This window comes from Lactuca sativa, chromosome 9 (genome assembly GCF_002870075.4).
Source record: "Lactuca sativa cultivar Salinas chromosome 9, Lsat_Salinas_v11, whole genome shotgun sequence".
Lineage (NCBI taxonomy): Eukaryota > Viridiplantae > Streptophyta > Magnoliopsida > Asterales > Asteraceae > Lactuca > Lactuca sativa.
Genome location: NC_056631.2, coordinates 75,670,907 through 75,689,326, shown reverse-complemented (window position 1 = coordinate 75,689,326; position 18,420 = coordinate 75,670,907). Strand labels below are relative to the sequence as shown.

General features: G+C 32.4%; 3 protein-coding genes and 1 long non-coding RNA gene across 6 annotated transcripts in view; 2 read left to right on the top strand and 2 right to left on the bottom strand.

Moving 5' to 3' along the window:
* The window catches only part of LOC111906971 (60S ribosomal protein L36-2), a 1,415-nt gene extending 1,201 nt beyond the window's left edge, over positions 1–214 (top strand). Inside the window, exon 4 of the mRNA XM_023902756.3 lies at positions 40–214. Within this exon, the coding sequence (XP_023758524.1) occupies positions 40–70 (31 nt within the window). The 3' untranslated portion in view covers positions 71–214. The remainder of the gene's footprint in view (positions 1–39) is intronic.
* Positions 215–5,544: 5,330 nt separating this feature from the next.
* LOC111906972 (uncharacterized) lies at positions 5,545–9,803 on the bottom strand. Of its 2 annotated transcripts, none has more exons than XM_023902757.3 (10): positions 9,344–9,803; positions 8,714–8,797; positions 7,890–8,599; positions 7,720–7,808; positions 7,550–7,653; positions 7,368–7,464; positions 7,224–7,299; positions 7,005–7,119; positions 6,270–6,801; positions 5,545–6,195 (listed from the first exon to the last, which is right to left on the bottom strand). In XM_023902757.3, exons 1-10 carry the CDS (start codon positions 9,615–9,617, stop codon positions 5,745–5,747), a joined length of 2,532 nt encoding a protein of 843 aa, XP_023758525.1. In that variant the 5' UTR covers positions 9,618–9,803; the 3' UTR covers positions 5,545–5,744. The 2 variants fall into 2 exon arrangements, with proteins under 2 accessions (XP_023758525.1, XP_042754536.1); XM_042898602.2 differs by having other exon boundaries at positions 8,714–8,843; positions 9,344–9,482.
* Positions 9,804–12,819: 3,016 nt separating this feature from the next.
* Positions 12,820–15,350, bottom strand: LOC111906973 (signal peptide peptidase-like 1). The gene is made up of 4 exons (XM_023902758.3): positions 15,204–15,350; positions 13,702–14,598; positions 13,426–13,611; positions 12,820–13,230 (listed from the first exon to the last, which is right to left on the bottom strand). The coding sequence occupies exons 2-4, from the start codon at positions 14,497–14,499 to the stop codon at positions 13,114–13,116; spliced, it is 1,101 nt and encodes a 366-aa protein (XP_023758526.1). The 5' UTR covers positions 14,500–14,598; positions 15,204–15,350; the 3' UTR covers positions 12,820–13,113.
* A 918-nt stretch (positions 15,351–16,268) lies between these two features.
* LOC111906974 (uncharacterized) lies at positions 16,269–18,011 on the top strand. 2 transcript variants are annotated; one of them, XR_008226497.1, is made up of 4 exons: positions 16,269–16,624; positions 16,783–17,224; positions 17,496–17,584; positions 17,657–18,011. It is a non-coding gene; the product is annotated as an uncharacterized LOC111906974 (long non-coding RNA). The 2 variants fall into 2 exon arrangements; XR_008226499.1 differs by having other exon boundaries at positions 16,283–16,308.
* The last annotated feature ends 409 nt before the right edge of the window (positions 18,012–18,420 follow it).

Below are 18,420 nucleotides of genomic sequence, written 5' to 3'. Positions count from 1 at the left end.
GTTATTAATTTGTTGTTAATTTTGTGTAATTATTTGCAGGTCTGGTGGAGGTGCAGAGAAGAAGAAGTGAGGACTTTTTCAGGATTTAGTTTTCTTTGCATAATTTTGTTAAACTTTTAGTAGTTAAGTAAAACATCTGTCTTCTCTATTATGTGATTTGGATTTTGTGTACTTTTTTTAAAAAGATCGTTCTTTATGATATGATTTTGCTGGACTCTATTTTGTTCAAATCATAGGTCATCTAATCAAACTTCTTTGGAAAAATGACTCTTAAGGGTAATTAATTTTTGCGTTTGTACTCATATGGTCCCTTTTCTTTTGTTTGTATTCAATATACCATCGAACTTGTTGTTGGTGTTTACCATAGCCCTTTTGACCGGCTTTTGACCTGTGATAGCCGGTCAAAGGGTTATGGTGAACACAGACAACAAGTTCGATGGTATATTGAGTACAAAAAAAAGAAAAGGGACCAAATGAGAACAAACGCAACAGTTGGTTACCTTTCTGATTTATTTTCCTTTTATTCATTTACAACAAATCCCACATCATTTCCTACTGATATTAATGACTTTTATGAGATTCATTCTTGCTTCTCTTCAAAACATAACCTACGAAAGGACATTATTCATATATGTACAACTTTGTAATGCACTTGAATATTTATTAGGGGAATCTTGACTAAGCAGGTGCATTTCATGACTACATTTACATTTCCAATCAAATGATCCAAACTAACTAAAACAAAAAATTCATAAATAAGCACATGACAAAAACAAATAATTGATATGAAATAGTTTTTTTGATTCAATTAATCTGTTTATAATAAAATGGAAATGTAAATGTAGTCATGAAATGCGCCTGCTTAGTCAAGATTCCCCTAATAAATATTCAAGTGCATTACAAAGTTGTATATGTATGAATAATGTCATTTCGTAGGTTATGTTTTGAAGAGAAGCAAGAATGAATCTCATAAAAGTCATTAATATCAGTAGAAAATGATGTCGGATTTGTTGTAAATGAGTAAAGGGAAAATGAATCAGGAGGGTAGCCAACTGTTGCGTTTGTTCTCATTTGGTCCCCTTTTTTTTTTTTTTTGTACTCAATATACCATCGAACTTGTTGTCTGTGTTCACCATAACCCTTTGACCGACTATCACAGGTCAAAAGCCGGTCAAAAGGGCTATGGTAAACACCAACAGCAAGTTCGATGGTATATTGAATACAAAAAAAAGAAAAGGGACCAAATGAGTACAAACGCAAAAGTTAATTACCCTCAAGAGTCATTTTCCCAACTTCTTTTTGTGTTTAGACTTCTATACTTTTGTTTGATCTAAAGTTAAGCAATATTATAATTCAAAAAATCATTTTGAGTTGGATTAATATATAATTGGAACTAGGTTAAAACCCGTGGAACCATGGGTGTTGTTTTTGAATTGAATTTAAAAATTAATTATTTAATAAAATATTATTTCAATAATTCTAGTAACTTATAAACTGTAATATTGAATATTTCAATAATTTTTTTTATTTGTAAGTATTTAATTACTAAGTAAATGGGAAATATTTAATTAGGAATGAAGATTTTTGAAAACTTTTTTTTTTATGCATGATTCTTGTTGGACATATGTAGATGATATATTACCAATGTGTGTAATGAAATTAACATAAAATACAACAATACATAATTATAAAAAAAATACAGTAATATGATGGGTTTAAGTGTGATTTGCTAAAATTGAATAAAACGACGTTACAAAATATTACCAACCTTCAACAATGTACAGAACATCCAAACTAACTAAAACAAAAAATTCATATTCAACAATGTACGGAACATCCAAACTAACTAAAACAAAAAATTCATAAATAAGCACATGACAAAAACAAATAATTGATATGAAATAGTTTTTTTGATTCAATTAATCTGTTTATAATAAAATGGAATACAAACAAAAACCAATAATTCATATCAAATAATTTTTTAGATTGAACAAAATTTTTTATAATAAAGTGGAAAACAAATATAAATTGCCCGAGTTCTGTTTTAAAAATCACAGCAAAACAATATATTTAACATGTAGAAAAAATTTAAATATAACAATTAACATATAAAGTGGAAAACAAATATAAATTGCCCCAGTTCTCTTTTAAAAATCACAGCAAACAATAATTTAAATATAAAATTAACATATAAACAATAATTATACCGACAATGCCCCTGCAACTCACTAATAGATAACATAACAATTAGTAATGGTAATGTAGATATCTTGAATTTGTACTGCTAAATGTTCATTTATTCATCTAAATTCATACGTAAATAGAGAAAGTAATAATAATTGAATCATAAATTAGGTTTATAGTAACAACTTCAGATCTGAAGAAGAATAATCATTTTATTTAAATATAAAATTAACATATAAACAATAATTATACCGACAATGCCCCTGCAACTCACTAATAGATAACATAACAATTAGTAAAGATAATGTAGAAATCTTGAATTTGTACTGCTAAATGTTCATTTATTCATCTAAATTCATACGTAAATAGAGAAAGTAATAATAATTGAATCATAAATTAGGTTTATAGTAACAGCTTCAGATCTGAAGAAGAATAATCATTTTATTTAAAGAAAATGAAGTTTTCATGTTTATTAGTTTTTTCATCATTATCTAAATTCATATGTAAATAGAAAAAGTATTAATAATTGACATCAAAAATTAGGTTTAAATATAAAATTAACATGTAAAAAACAATTATACCGACAATGCCCCTGCAACTCACTAATAATAATTAAACTGAAAAGGTAGAAGAAGAATAACAGTTTTTTTTTTTAAAGAAAATCAAGTTCTCATTTTTATTACTAATTTCGTATTTTGTTATCATTTTCATTACTATTTACGTCTTTTAAACTGAAAAGGTAGAAGAAGAAGATGATTAAGAAGAATTAGGAAAAAGAAGAAAAAGAACATCACTAATAAAATGAGAAAATGATAGAAACTGATAAATCAGACCATTAAGAGCATAGAAATATTAGTAATCCTGATATTTTAATACACTAACCTGATATTAGATTTTTGAAGCGTTGCAGAATCAAGAAGAATGAAGAAGAATACGTTTGCAAATATTACTATGGAGTAGAATTCCTATGGAGCAGAATGGTAAAAAGAAAATAACCGTATGAATGGTATTTACGTTTGAAAAGTTTTTATGAATCAATAAGAATCAAGAAGATTACGTTTGCAAAGAATAATATTGCAGATTTTTAGGGATTTAATTTGCAATCAAAATAAACAAACTTTCAAAATTAATCGTGTTTTTCGAATCTGAAGATTGATTAACATATTTTTTCAATGTATTTCCATATCTTTTATTCATTTAAAATTTTTGGTTGAATATTTTGAAGGGATTTGTTTGCAGATTTTTCCGGAATTGTTGCATTTGGATTCTATGGCATTTACGTAAATATAGATGAATAAAATGAGCGGGAAAACTCTATTTTGGGGGTCTTATAGATTGACACGTGGCCGAGTTCTACTTATTTATTAGAATTAGGATTTTGAAATGGTAAAGATATACAATATACATTTTCTCACCAAGCATAATCAATGTTTTAAAAACCGGGTTCTTAGTTGAATGGGTTTGACTGTGTTTATGTTCAACATAATCTCAACTCCTTTATAACAACTATTAAAAGGCATATCTTCATTTGTTGGAAGTTTATGAAGGTGTAATATTCACATACTAGAGCATGTGTAACTACATTAAACATCTCCATGAAACAACAAATTGCAACTGATAAACGTCGAATCTTTAGTAGTTCAAATGGGTGCCTGTCACATGTGTGATGTGGCTGAATGACCAAAAATGAAGAGGGCGTCAGATGTGGGAGAAGAAACACGAACCATGAAGAGGGCGTCATATCTGCCAATCTAACAGATCACTACATCATAACAACATTCTACACACAATGGCACATACTGCAGTACAAAGTATGTGAGAAAACTCACCTTACATTTTAGAAGATAACATCGTTGATCACAAATCCAATAACCGACACTACAGGTTACCTATACAACAAATAGGGACCAAGTCTCAAACTACAACCCAAAACCTTCAATTTGAGCTGAAGTCAAACTTGGTCAAAGTTAACAGTCATCGGTCAAAAGTTAACTCAGTCAGCTGCCATGCTGTGGCAGCCTCACGACAAGATAGTTGCGAAACTGCATAACGTCATGATGTGGAAACCAATTCTCCATGTCGTAGGAACCGTCTAAACCAACTTATTGCATTAAACTCTAATCGTTGTTTTATAGATATGCATGCCCAATGCATGTATTGAACTCAATCTAGGTCAAAATGATGTAAAATGAGACCAAAATCTCATATAAGTATCCAAAACTCGATAACTCTCTAGAGCTACAACACCACTACCCAAAATGACCTCAATGATTCATAAAGTTGCTAACTTTATGAGATTCATTCATAAGAACGGTCCCTGCTAAGTCTGAATACACTGGTTCAATAGCAATTTTAGCGATTTTGATTTTACCAGTTCAAACGAGTTTTTGTAAAAAATTGGCCGGTTCGCTTTGGTCCAGAATAGATATAAAAATCAGTGCTAGTTGAAGCACTTATTTCCTTGCTTCCCGGTCCAACAGGTTCAACTGACCAAGACCAATTTGAACCGGTTTTTAAAACATTGGGTAGTCAAAATGCAAAAAAAATCAATATTACTGTGGGATGCATTATTTCTATGGTCCTTACATAAAAATTTAGCCCCTATTAAATGACATTTTTCATTTAAAATGATATTGTTTATATTTTTCGAAAATCTTTTTTTTTTCTTTTTTTGTGGTATAGATCTTCAAAGGTTATATTCACATCAAAAGAAAGTTATATTATGTCGCAATGAATTTTATGATTTGTACTGAATCACTGTGAAATGAATGTTTATTTATTTATTTATTTTACTCTTTTTTTTTGTTAAAACACAACCAAACAATATTTCTAAAAGTTCAAAACATTTTGTTAGGTTTTTTTCTTGATTTCGGTTTATGCGGTTTTTCAGTTATTTTTAAATATGGTTCAGTCTTTGTTCACCCATGCTCAATCAATATCAAACCATATATCCTCTATTTAATTTAAAATTTTTATTTCTTTGTTTCCACAACAGGGATTATCACTAAAATGATAAAATGGTAGACCATGTTTATGAATATGAAATGAACATAATTCTTGAAACTATCACAAAATAACCACATAATTTGCTGTATGGTATTTACGAAATTACTTTAATAATGCCTTTGCCTTGTCCATTTAGCAAAACATATTATTATTTATTTCAAATCCCAAAAGGTAGAACACTAGAACCCCAAAATGGGGGTAAATATGTAATTTATCCTCCTTTGATAGCTTCACAAAAAATGGTCATCCTGATTCCTTTTTATTTTGATCAGCTTAATGATTATCCCCTAAATTTTTTTTTCTTCAAATGGTAATGTACAAGAAGTTTTTAAAAAGAACAAGCAAAAAAAAAAAAAAAATGAAATTCCATACAATTTATTGACTCCCTGTTCTATTCAGTTTTGTATCAATAGCTGTTACTACTCACGAGTACACTTTGCAACCATTTGCAAGACCATTATTATCCAGAGCATACACAAACAGGGGGCAAAAGGGTAAATTCAGCTTCATAAAATAAAATTACAACAAAAAAAAAAAAAAACGTCCACCATTACTCATGTCTTGAACTTTTGCGTCAACTTTTCTTTAACAGCCGAACTCCACCCAACCGAGCTTCGTTGCAAATCTTGAATGGATCCACCGACTTTCAACACAACACCATCTTTCACCTCACCCACTTGCTGCACACCCTTTGACACCGATTCTTTCAATTGTGATATAAAAAAGAGTATCCTTTCAATAACTTTATCAATCGTCTCTTTGGATTTACCCTTTAAATCTTGCGTCATACTCTTGAGTTTTTCCACCATGTTTTCAGCTCTGCTTTTGGTTTCTTGTATTGAGAATTGTTTTTGAGCATTGACCCATGTGGATTCGGTATTTGACTCATCACGAAGGTCATTATCCACAATGACTTTAATGCCTTGATTTTCCCATTGGGCTCGAGCATCTTCCACAACTTTCACTTGTTCTCTTGCCCTTTTTGCCTCATCTTCCGCCCAAGTTCTTCATAAAAAAAATATATATAAATAAATAAATCATAAAAGTAATTTTTCTAAAGATAAACATTAAAAATTTACCTGGCCATGGCTAGGGCTTTCCGTTCAACTTCCAATTCATATTGCAAACGTGAAATCTCCTGAGTCTCAAATTCCGCATTTGCCCTCAGCTTATTTACCCTTTCTTTCTCAAAAGAAATCTCCACTTTATTACTCATAATCCCCTGCAACTCTTCTTCAGCTTCACGTCTCAGCTTCAGAAGCACTTCCATTTGTGAATCAACAGCTGCACGTTCTTTCATCATTTTAATGTTCTGTTCCTCTTGTTCAGCTTTCATTCGTTCCAGCTCTTGTTTTGTTTCTTCTGCTAATTTCTCAAGTGTGATGATCTTTTCTCTTTCTAGTAAAAGATCTTTCTCGAAAAACGTGTTGACATCTTTTTGGACTTGGTCAACTAAAGCAGTGTGTGCAGCAACTGCCTTTTCAGCCATGGATTCTGCTTCTATGCGTGCAAGTTCTTCAGTAACTAGATCAGATGATTCACCTGTTGCAAGAGCTATTGCAGCTTGTGCTTTTGTCACTGGCTTATCTGGCTGAAAGAGTCTCGTGTAGCCTGTCAAAATTAACAGATCACATGACATGACATAACAGGTTGTACTGTGTTTGGAGTGCATCTGATGTTTAATAAGACAAAGTTGCAATCTTTTGTCTTATCCAAAAAGGTGGAATGAGATATGACATGATATGATATGACATAGACATATTTTGTCCTCTAAATATCTCATATGTGAAAAAGACGAAAATGCCCTTTCTCACCGAATGCAAGGCCAACTATTCCATTTTCTCCTGCGGATAAGTCTGCTATGAGTGCAGGCCAAGCGTCTTGATTGATCTTGTCAATGTCTATGAAACCAGAGAGTCGTTGAAGGATCTGGAATTTGTTACAAAATATATTTTAGGGTTTTAAAAAGTTTATACCAATAAAAAGATAAAATTTATTAGATTTTAAAGTTGTATATAAAATAAAATTATAACCTTTCTGTCAGGTACTGGAAGCAGTCTTTTTTCCAGGGACATTTTCCAGCTCACAAGATCTTGACGAGATAATGGGCTGTAAAAATAATTGAGGAAAGGGTTAAATTGTAAAATGCATGAAAGTATAAGGTCTTAAAAATGTACCTTTCAGGACAGAAGTTTAGAGAACTCTCATCTTGATTTGAAATATTCATGTCATGTTGAGATAATTTGCTGGCAATAAGCCCTGCTTCTGCCAAGCCTGAAATTCCATGTGTTTCATAAATTTCATTCATCAAAACAGAACTGTAAATTAGAATCCAGAATTTGTATTTTCATTTATTTACCTTGAATAGATGAGAAATCAGGATCTTCAGGTGTAATGTCATCAAATGCAAGTTCAGTTACATTCTCAATATACATTGCAGGGTACACTTTGGATAGAGTATTTCTATACAAAAGAAAAATATATATTAAAAAGATTATAACTTTAATACAATTTCATTTAAAAAAATACCTTGAAAGAGCACTGCTGGCAGAAACCAACCATCTAGCATATTCACGGCGTGTACATAAATCACCAGGTTGAACATCACCTTCAATAACCTGACATCATATATATGATTTTCAAGATTTTTAATTATAAAAAAGAAACTAAAAAAATATAATTTTAAAATTACAACAGACCTTTAATACTTGCAATGCTGCTAATGCCTGCCCTTGTACTTGATCAACAACCGCAGGGACTAAGACTTTTCCAGGGAGAGTTTGTAGTGATGGTGAAAGTACAGATGGAGCAGGTATGCTTGCAGAAGATGGGAGATTTTCAAGATCCATTGAATCAAATGTTTTCTCCATGTTAGACAATTCTGGTTCTGGAATTGGAATCGGAATCGGAATCGGAATTACCAATCCACCATCTAAAACTTCCTTTTCTGTGAATGACTCCAAGAACTCTTGAGTTTCTTTATCATTGATATCTGATTCATTTATTGTTGCCTCCTGGAAATCGGAATCAGGAATTACTGAGTTTAAATCATCAGTGGGGACTTCTTTCAAGTTATCATCTGATTCGAGCTTCTCTGTGTCATCTAAGCTTTGAATGATTGATGCATCAACCGAATCATCTTGAACATCGGAATTGGCTATTCCAGATGTTTCCGTAGTGTCATCATGAAGTTCAGGTGTAGGTAATTCCTCTTGGGAATCTTGTTGAATACTGTGGCTTAGTTTATCTTCAGTTGTAGTTTCATTTTCTTTTTCATGTGGATAAGAATCATCATCTAGCACAATATTCTCTTTTTCAGTTCCTTTAGCTTCAAGATTATCATTCTGGTCATCAGAGGTCAATGACTCTTCTTGATGTGTTGTTAAAGTTTCCATGTTCTTTTTTGTCCCTAAAGGACAATTAAAAGAATTAGGCATGGTTTTGAACTACAAACATGAGAAAGCTTGAAAATTTGTAGTAATGGAAGGATCAATGAGAAAATTGGAAAAGAAAAAATACATACCAGATACTCGTTTGCTTATAGAAAATGTTGCAAAGGAAAGTCCAGCAACAAGAACAACACCTGCTACTGCAGCTCCCACTATCCCTGAAAGTAAGCTACTTAAGTGTTATTAAGTAGACAAGAATACCATCTGCAGAAGCAAAAGATCATAAATCAAAGGTCATATTTTCCCTTTTCTCCTAGGTGTTTTGAACTTTGAAGTTGAAACTTAACCAAAGTGTGAGGTGATATAAAACATCCTTCATGAAATGAGTCGAATTTTGAGTTTGAAGCATCACCTACTCATCATATAACAGCACTAAATCATATGTTCTATTTCCTTTGAAATGGTAGTTTCATTGCATCCTAACCATGTATAGCATTAAGCTAGTGATTTTAGACAGTTTCCAAAGTTTTTGTTTGAAACAATCTAACAATACGATTCTTGAAACTAAATTCTTTCATATAACAGATTTAGGATCTACAGAACTAAATACATCGATGTCAATTTCACTACTTTGAAGAATATAGAGGTCTAGGTTTTCAAAATGAAACCGGATTCTACCTATGTGAATTGAGAAGGGTTTACATCTATGGAAAGATCAAATTCTCAGGAATCATCAATCAAATAAGAATAAAGTCACTTCCTACCTCCATACGAGCCTTTTTTCGGTGGCGATTCATTCAACACTTCGGTGCCATTATCATCACCAGACCATCCAGAAAAAGCATTAACAGAAAATTTCGAACCCGTCCGTCGTTTAGACACATTATCTCTAGAATTCGAAGAACAATGAATTGGATGGGCTAGCTTGTGAACACGCATCCGTAAAAAGATAGAAGATGAGGGATACTTCCTGCAACTGAAGGTGGCTAGTCGGAGTTGGTAAGAGCTCGGAGACCTTGTTGTGATCAACGTACTCATGGTGTTAATTTGCCAAAACACAAAGGAATTGAAGATGTTTAGTTCCACAAGTCCGATTATAGGGTTTTGTGAGTATCTAGGGTTTCTTGTTTTTACAGTGATAACTGATGAGGGGAGAAAGACGATAGACCCACACTTCTTCGCTCTCTAATCTAAAATCTAAATTACCTTATCGCAAAGGAGAGCGGATATCCCAGTATCGGGGTCTTACTGCGATTATCTGAGACTTAGGGTGATTTATGTATTTAAAAATAAACTTCGAGGGCCGTTTATGTCATATGTTTATTCAAGAAGAAAAAGTCTTGGTGTATATTGTTTTGATATTGTACGTATTTTTCGTGTGCAAAAATATGGCACAGGATAGATAGTCGACATTGAAAAGTGTCTTTTCTGATGGATTATTGGATTGTATCTCATAAATGTTTAAATGAGATTATTATAGTATTTATATTTGTTTTATTATCTTGTGTATATAATGGATTATTTTAGTCTTACCAATGGATAATTTATTGAAAAAATCATCAAAACTAAGGCTGAGATTGTATCGGCAACAAGATTTGAACATATTGTTAAAAATATATGGTTTTTTATTGCTCGTGATTTACCATATAATTATTATAATAGACTAATCATAATATTAATTATGCCGTTAAAAAATATCAGTTATAAATTACAGAAAAGTTACATATGTAATAACTAATCAAAAGTTAAAAAAAAAATCGAGTTGAATCTAGCTTTCTAAATTAGTTTGAGGCGCCAATCGAAATTAATTAGCGTGTAATGTTGCGTAATTATCCTTTACGATTAAAATTAAAAGGGACACCAATTAATAAATGGGCCTTGGGCCTTGAGAGTGTGGGCTGCATATTGACCACCAATTAAGAGTTGGATATTTGAATCTGGATTAGTGGGCTATACCACTATAGTAGAATAAAAGTAAATGCTATTATCACTGAATTGTTCATCTCATTAATCAACATGAGAATATACACCACAAAAATCTACTCTATTACTAAACTATAATGATGACGATAATTCCAAATATATCTAATAATATAATCTAATACAGTATATAATACAACCCCTCAATCTGAATGGGATGAAGACAAATTAATGCTCAAATTGTTGCGAAAATCTTCAACTAAAACTTTAAGAAGACATTTGGTGAAGATGTCAATAACTTGATTTCATGAAGGAACGTACATGACCCCAACCTGTTTTTTGGCCAATTGCTCTTGATCAAAATGATTTAACCCGTTTTTTGGCCAATTGCTCTTGATCAAAATGATTTGACTTTCCTTGTGCTTTGTATGTTGTGATCGAGCAAAATCATTTGAGAGATGGACAACACTAACATTGTCACAATACGCAAGTGTAGCTTTAGTGAAGGGAATAGAGAGCTTAAGGAAAAGATTTCGTGCAACATGATTCGACATTAGCAATTCAGAGATATTTTAAGACTTAGGGTGATTTATGTGATTAAAATCAAACTTTGAGGACAGTTTATGTCATATATTGATTCAAGAAGAAAATTTCTTGGTGTACATTGTTTTGATATTTTACGTATTTATAATTTAGTTATTTCGTGTGCAAAAATATGGCACTGATAGATAGTCGACACTGAAAAGTGTCCTTTGTGATGGATTGTATCACATAAATGTTTAAATGAGATTATTATAGTATTTGTATTTATTTTATTGTCTTGTGTCTCAGTGCCTTTTAATGGATATACGACATAAATGATAAAATAGGATTATCTTAGTATTTTTTTTATATATATTGTTTCGTGAATGATTTTACAGAAATATAGACCTCACGTCTCACCAGATGGATAATTTATTGAACAAATAATCAAAATTGTATTAGCAACAAGACTTGACATTTAATTTGTAAAATCAACTAGGACTTTGAAAGATTTTTGCTAAAAACTTGATGTATTTGTATTATTTATTGCATGTCAAACTATGGTCATTACAAAACCGTTGTCGACAAATGGTGCCAGTACATATGTAAATGTTATTGCCAAAGAATTATCCATCTTCCACAGTTCCACTCAATAAGCATGAAGTTATATACACAAAACTCATACTCTATTACTAAAACATAATACTGGTGATATTTCCAAATATATCTAATAATATAATCTAATGTCTAATACAACCCTTTAGTTTGAACGAGAGGAAGACAAACACATAAACTATTGTGAAAATCTTCAAATAAAATTGGAAAATCTACAGAAAAGTTCAAAACTTGTGGGAAAAGTTTCAAAAAAGTCTTATTTTTTTAACAAAAAAACAAAATTTTACGTTAATTTGGACAAAATGTTAAATAATCGGGACTTATAAAAAAAACTTTTATGACTTTATTGAAACTTTTCCCAAAAGTTTGAGACTTTTCTGTAGATTTTCCAATAAAATTTTGGTCGACAATTTGATATCATGAAGGAACCTACATGACCCATACATGTTCTTTGGCCACTTGCTCTAGAATCAAATGAATGTCAAATTATATGGTTTTGTATGTTGGCGTTGAATAAAATTATTTGAGAGATAGATAACTAACATTTTCACAATTATGGATGCAAATTTGACACCGAATTTCACACTTACATTTCTTAATTTACAATAGTAAAGTACTTTGAAGGTTACATATACAAACAATCTACTTGAAATTGCGTTGTCATTATGGGAAAAGGGTACATTGCCTATATTACTAAAGGTTATATCTTTTCCTAATTTCGACTTCTACAATCAAAGCAAATTCACGTTCCTCTCACGTATAATGACTTGTATCATACCACACAGTACTGGAAAAACGAACTATTAAGATGTTGTTCTTGTTTGGTTGCTCCAACTATCACACTCGACAACTCAAACTCATTCATCTACCTAAAAACAAATTGTTTTGCATATATCAATAAATATAAATCCCATTTAGGGCCCACACCATTATACATACAATTTTGTATTTATCAATAAATATAAATCCCAATTAGGGCCCACACTATCATGTGGGCCTGGGCCCTGGGGTAATCGCCTAAGTTGCCTCCATTTCAACTTTTGGGCCGAGTCATGGTGATTTTCTTCCAATGCTCACTTTGAGCATTGTACTATCATGCTAGACATCTAATTTTAGGTCGTTGGAAGAATAACCCTTTTTGGAGAAAAATGACAGAAGCAAATTCAATAAATAAAATTCCATCTAAGCTGCCAATTGTCTTTTGAGCGATCTTATATAGCGTAATATTTTTGATATACTTGAGGTTACACTTTATCAAACTATTAAAGCACTTGTTAATAATTTGAACCGTATCACCATCATCAACGTAAAACTAACCAAAAACAACCAACTTTAAACTTTTTGAAGCACCTTTTTAACCCGAAAAATGATTCAAATGTAAAAATATTAAAAAAAAAAAAAGATGCCATTTCCTAGTAGCATAGAAATACCATATTCTTAACTTATATCCCAACTCCATTTACATGTTTTGATTTGTTCATACTTCTGTTGAATGTGTTTTTTCAGTCAAATTCGGGGAGCTTCCTTCCCACAACTCCTTCAACTCCTTTCTTGTCCAAGAGATCACAACCACCGGTCCAAGTGTTGATGGGACCTACAGTGTTTACTTTTTGACTTAATACAGAAAGAACAACTTAACAGAGAAACTCACGATTCACAAAAACATGTTATTTATTTTTATCCTTCCATATCCCAAAATATTCATCATTTTCTCAAATACTTTCTTCATAAACATTTATTTATCCAGACAACACTTTACTCAGACAGACAGTGTCAGATAGAAACTTACTAAATATAGAAGTGCTGGTTGTGGAGAATGGGTAAGAATTCCAGCTGCTAAAGCAGTTACTAATCCAACTGCATATCCAATCGTAGCATACCATATATATTTATACCCTTTATGTGGAGATAAAGATATATTCTCCTTTCTATGATCAAAACATAAAACTAATGCCAAAAGCATAGAAGGAATAGCCTACAAAAAAAAAAACAAATATACACATCATCCTAACATGTAAACTTTGGGATAAAACTATAAAATTATAAACCATAATTTTTTTTTTACCATATCACCAAGACCAAGCATCATGAAATCAGTAGCAGTATTTCCAGGAACAACACCTCCCAATAAGTTTCTTGGAAACACAATCTTCACAGGCAACTCGAGTTTTTTAGTAATTAATTGCAATCCAGGAAGACTCAAAGAATTAGCAACAGTATGAACAGGGTTAGAAGCTTGTTGTGTTGCTACAGCTACCATAACATTTGCACCAAAAAACCATTCTGAATAAAACACCCAAAATATATCATACACAAACAAGCATATAAGCAGCATTGCACAAACTTTAATGTTGGGTAAACGAACATGGCTCACAAAAGCAACACAAAGTGAAATCCCCAACATGTTGTTCAACACCCAGTGTCCAGAAACAAGCCATGCTGCAACTGTAGTGATGCATAAGAACAATAGAAGGGATTGGATTCTTGTCAAGGGTTTGGAGCAACATCGGGAGATGAAAGGGTCTGAAAGATTGAATTGGGATTTGACATGGGAGATGTAGGGAGAGAAGCAGAAGTATAGAGATGAAATAGAGGCGATTGCTGTGAAAGCAGTGAGGAGTTGTGAGACTGAAGAGAATAAGTAGAACATCATGAGGAGACTGCAGGAGCTCATGACTGGAATCATGAGTGCCTGAGATCTGTCTAATGTGATTGATGCTTCAGAGAGATCACGGTTTTTTTCCATTTCTTTACCATAGTTTAAAGCTCGGAGAGCAGAACCGAAAGTGACAGCAATGGCTGTTAAGATTAAGGTCACTGGAGCTGGTTCCATGAGAAAGACAAGCTTCCATAAAGGCTCCATGTTTATCAGAATTAGAAGTTAGAACTCAACTTGGATGATTACAAAGATTCAGAAGTCCATAAACCAAAGGTATGAGTAATTGACCTAAGTGATATGTCCCTGAAATTAAGAGGAAAGCAATGGCATTTATTAGCAAGAAGACATCCAAACACATTTCATCCAAGTATTCACAACAAAATTATTGATATATGTAGGGTTTATCAGAGTTGACATCATTCATAAGTCGTAACTAATAGCAAGTAACAATAAAAGTATCGAAATATGTAGGGTTTATCAGATTTGTGAAAGGAAAATAAAGTGATCACATGATCAATCACGGGGTAGTGGGGTACTACTTTCTGAATACGTAACGCACGAATTAAGCCAAAAAGATTCAAGTTTTCTACTAAAACGTAACCAATTGGTAGTCAACAGTCAATGCAAATTGGATCTCATCTGAAAATTAACACCTAGGGCTCATAATTCAATGTCTGGAGATCGTAATTTGCAGCTATCTTCCAGGACAATAAGATGATACTAACCAAATTACATCTAAATGGCTACAAATAATGAATTGTCATCGAAAATTCTATCAAGATAGATTGATAAACAGCAGATATTGCAAAGAACTATAAAGATCTTGTAATTTTGTAAAACGACGATTGGAAATTAGGCATTTGTGTGAATCTGTAGATATTGCTTTAAAGTGTGGAAAACAGACTTACGTTAAACAGGACGAAGTTGAAATTAACTATGAGAAGTCGCTCTTTATCAAGTTGCCTACGCGAATGGTGAAAGCAAAGGGAGAGGAGAGAACTGTGCACCGAAAGCAATAGCGTCAAATTTTGTCCCTCGTCGACAAGGTTTTTGGTTTTGCTCTTTTTCAGATTTTTATCTTTGCATTTATTACATATATGACCCTCAAGTTTAGTGTTCATACCAAAGTTTGTGTTATCTAATTAATATATATATATTAAGATTGTGAAAAAAAAGAACAGTAAACTGCAGGAGATTTGGCAACAATGGTCCCTGTATTATTGTATAAATGTTAAAAAGTTTGGTCCCTCTATTGTTGTTACGTATTATGTCGCTGGTCTATTTGATTTGCAAGGGGTTTTTTGTAAATTTTTTCCACCGCACCAAACCTTTTAACTTTTTTTTTTTTCTGATTAATTTCCTTTTATTTTTATAGATCGGTCCCTGCTACGTGTCACCCTTCCCCAACAGATGAAATCTTCCGCCGCTTCACATCTGCTTGCCACGAATCTCTTTCCACCGTCTGTGCAATTTAGTTGGCCCCTTTTCTACTTCTATTTTGTTCTGGATCCCTTCACCGCCATTCTTCCGATCTAACCCATCTCGCTGCTCACTCTATACACTGCACCTTCTCTCCACCGTTTCTCGACCTTGCTGTTCCGGTGAAGCAACTACTGATGACGACCGATTCACTGTCTTCACAAAATCGACTAGAAAATCGATCCCAAAGTTCCTCTTCACAAAACCGACCAGAAAATCGATCCCAAAGTTCCTCACTACGTGTTTCACTGTGTTTCATCCATCATTCCGTCATCTTTTTCCTCCTCTCAATTTTATTTGTTGCCACTTTCAGATCAAGCGAGCGTCGGAAGAAGACCGACTCAAAGATTTCCCTCACTGACCCCTTTGCTTCAATCACCGAATTCCAGGTCTGTGTCGCTTAATCGGATTAACTTATGCTCGCTGATTGAACCCTGAGATTTTAAAGGTTTCAAAGATTTTTCCCTATTTTTTTATTTGTTTCATTCGCAGGTTCCAAAGATTTTGAAGGGGCTTGAATGCCGGCTTCCATCGGTAAGTGCTTCTTCCCTATCTTCTATTCCATACTTCTCTATCCATTTACCAAAGGTCGATCATCAATTTGGACTTTCATTATCTGCGCTGTAATTTGTTTTTTGTTTTTTAATGATTTAGTTTCGGAAGGAGCCTTTTTTTTGGAATTCTGACTTATTGAGTTATGGCTAGGTTTACTGGGTGGGTTTCATTTGTTGTTATTTAGGTGACGATTTCTATAAAAGTTTGTTATGGAGGTTTACATATTGTTATAATTATCAATTTTTGGTTGTACATTTTGAAACTTAAATTCCAGGACTTATGCAGAGGGCATAAGGTATGTAGTGAAAATGTTATATATTTGCATTTTTGCTTGAATTTTTGTCGACGGGTACAGAATTGTTTAGAGATTTTTTATCCAGGAATGAAGACCTTCCTGGAGATTTAAACTCTGTATGAAGGTTTTATGAATACTTATTTTTGTACTTTTTTCAGGGTTAGAGGACATTTTAAGGTGTATAGGTGGACTGGTCGTTGATGAGGAGTGACAGGGTGACCCTATCAATCCTTTCTTTGAGTTCCTTCTACCCCTCCATACGCTCCTCCCAACTGGTTTTCTCCGACCTTTCCCCACCTGCCAGGTTTTATTCTTAAAATGTTTCATGTTTGATTTCCCTCATCTCTGTTTGATTTTGCTTCTTCTTTGCACAACCAACTTCAAGATTACAGAAGGTTTATATAATACGCTACAAATGTTTTTTTAGGTAATTTTTAATCTTCTGTTTTTAATTTAACCTAATTACAAGATGTGTGGAATTCTAATATACTGCCTCTATTTGAACTTTGAAATCAACAAAAGGTGTTATTTTTTTGTGTAGAACTTTCATGTACATGTCTTCGTTATGAAGTAATTGAGGTGTGTCGACATCAATTACAGGTATCATTCTTTTGTATGTTTTTATTTTCACATAATCTTCATCTCAATTGCACACCAAACAAGGTTTACGAAGAAACATGGCCCTAAAACCTTATATTTCTCAATCCAATTCATCTTTGTGAAAATTCGAACAACATTTTAATTAACAGTTGGAAAGTAATTAGATATTATGTAGTCAATTTTCCTAATGTTGTCCAAGATTATGTTGGTCTTTTTCTGGGCACCATTTACTCTGTACCACCATATTGAATGAAAAGATTTCCTGTTGCAGCATTTCTCATCATTGTTACAGTATTTGACATTGATTGCGTTACTAATTACCATTACTAAACATCTACCTGATGTAGAGGATCACCAAAAGTAAGTTTTTAAAATATGGAATTTTAATATTTTTCCATTTTTTTTTAAATTGATTATGATACCGTTTTCCAGGTTTCAAATTTCTACTTTTGCAACATAACTTAGAGTAAGAAACACTGGTTTATTAGAATCCGAGCTTATTATGGTGAATTACATTGGTTCAATAGTTGCAGCATTCTATTTGACTCAGGTGAACTTTTTATATAAAAGGATCTAAAATAACTTAAAAGGGCAAAAGTTTTTTTTACATGGTCTAAGGACCAACAAAGCCAGATAAATTTGGTAAACAACAGGAAGTTAAACAAAGTAACAGGGATTTCATATTTATTTTTCCTATAGTAGAATTTAAAATTTTGTTTTACCATTTTATGTTATAAGTACGCTGCTTTTATTAATTTTAATTTTAACATGTTGAATTTGATTTTTTTTGCAGGCTTTGTAAAAACAAGGGTAGACAGAGAAAGCAGATCAAGTAAGGCTCCTCATGCCTTGCCCCTTTTCCGTTATGTTATTCTTTTTAGTTATCGGTTCAATTTTTTTTATGAGCAAGGGTGAAATTTGTTTACACCAATGTTTCACTTGAGATTTTTCTATTTTCCTTTTCTTCAAAACCTCAAAGGCATGTTGAAATTAGTTAGTGATTTGTAATTTTCCAAGAGAATTAAAATATTTATCACTTACAGATTCAATACATAAATATAGTTAGATGAATTTTTAGGAATTTTCTTGAATTGTCACAGAAAGGGAATCTCATTCCTTGAGATTGAAATGAAAATTTTGCAAGATGTTTCAGATCTTAGCAATTGGTGAGTAGAATTCCCACATTGTCCTTATCA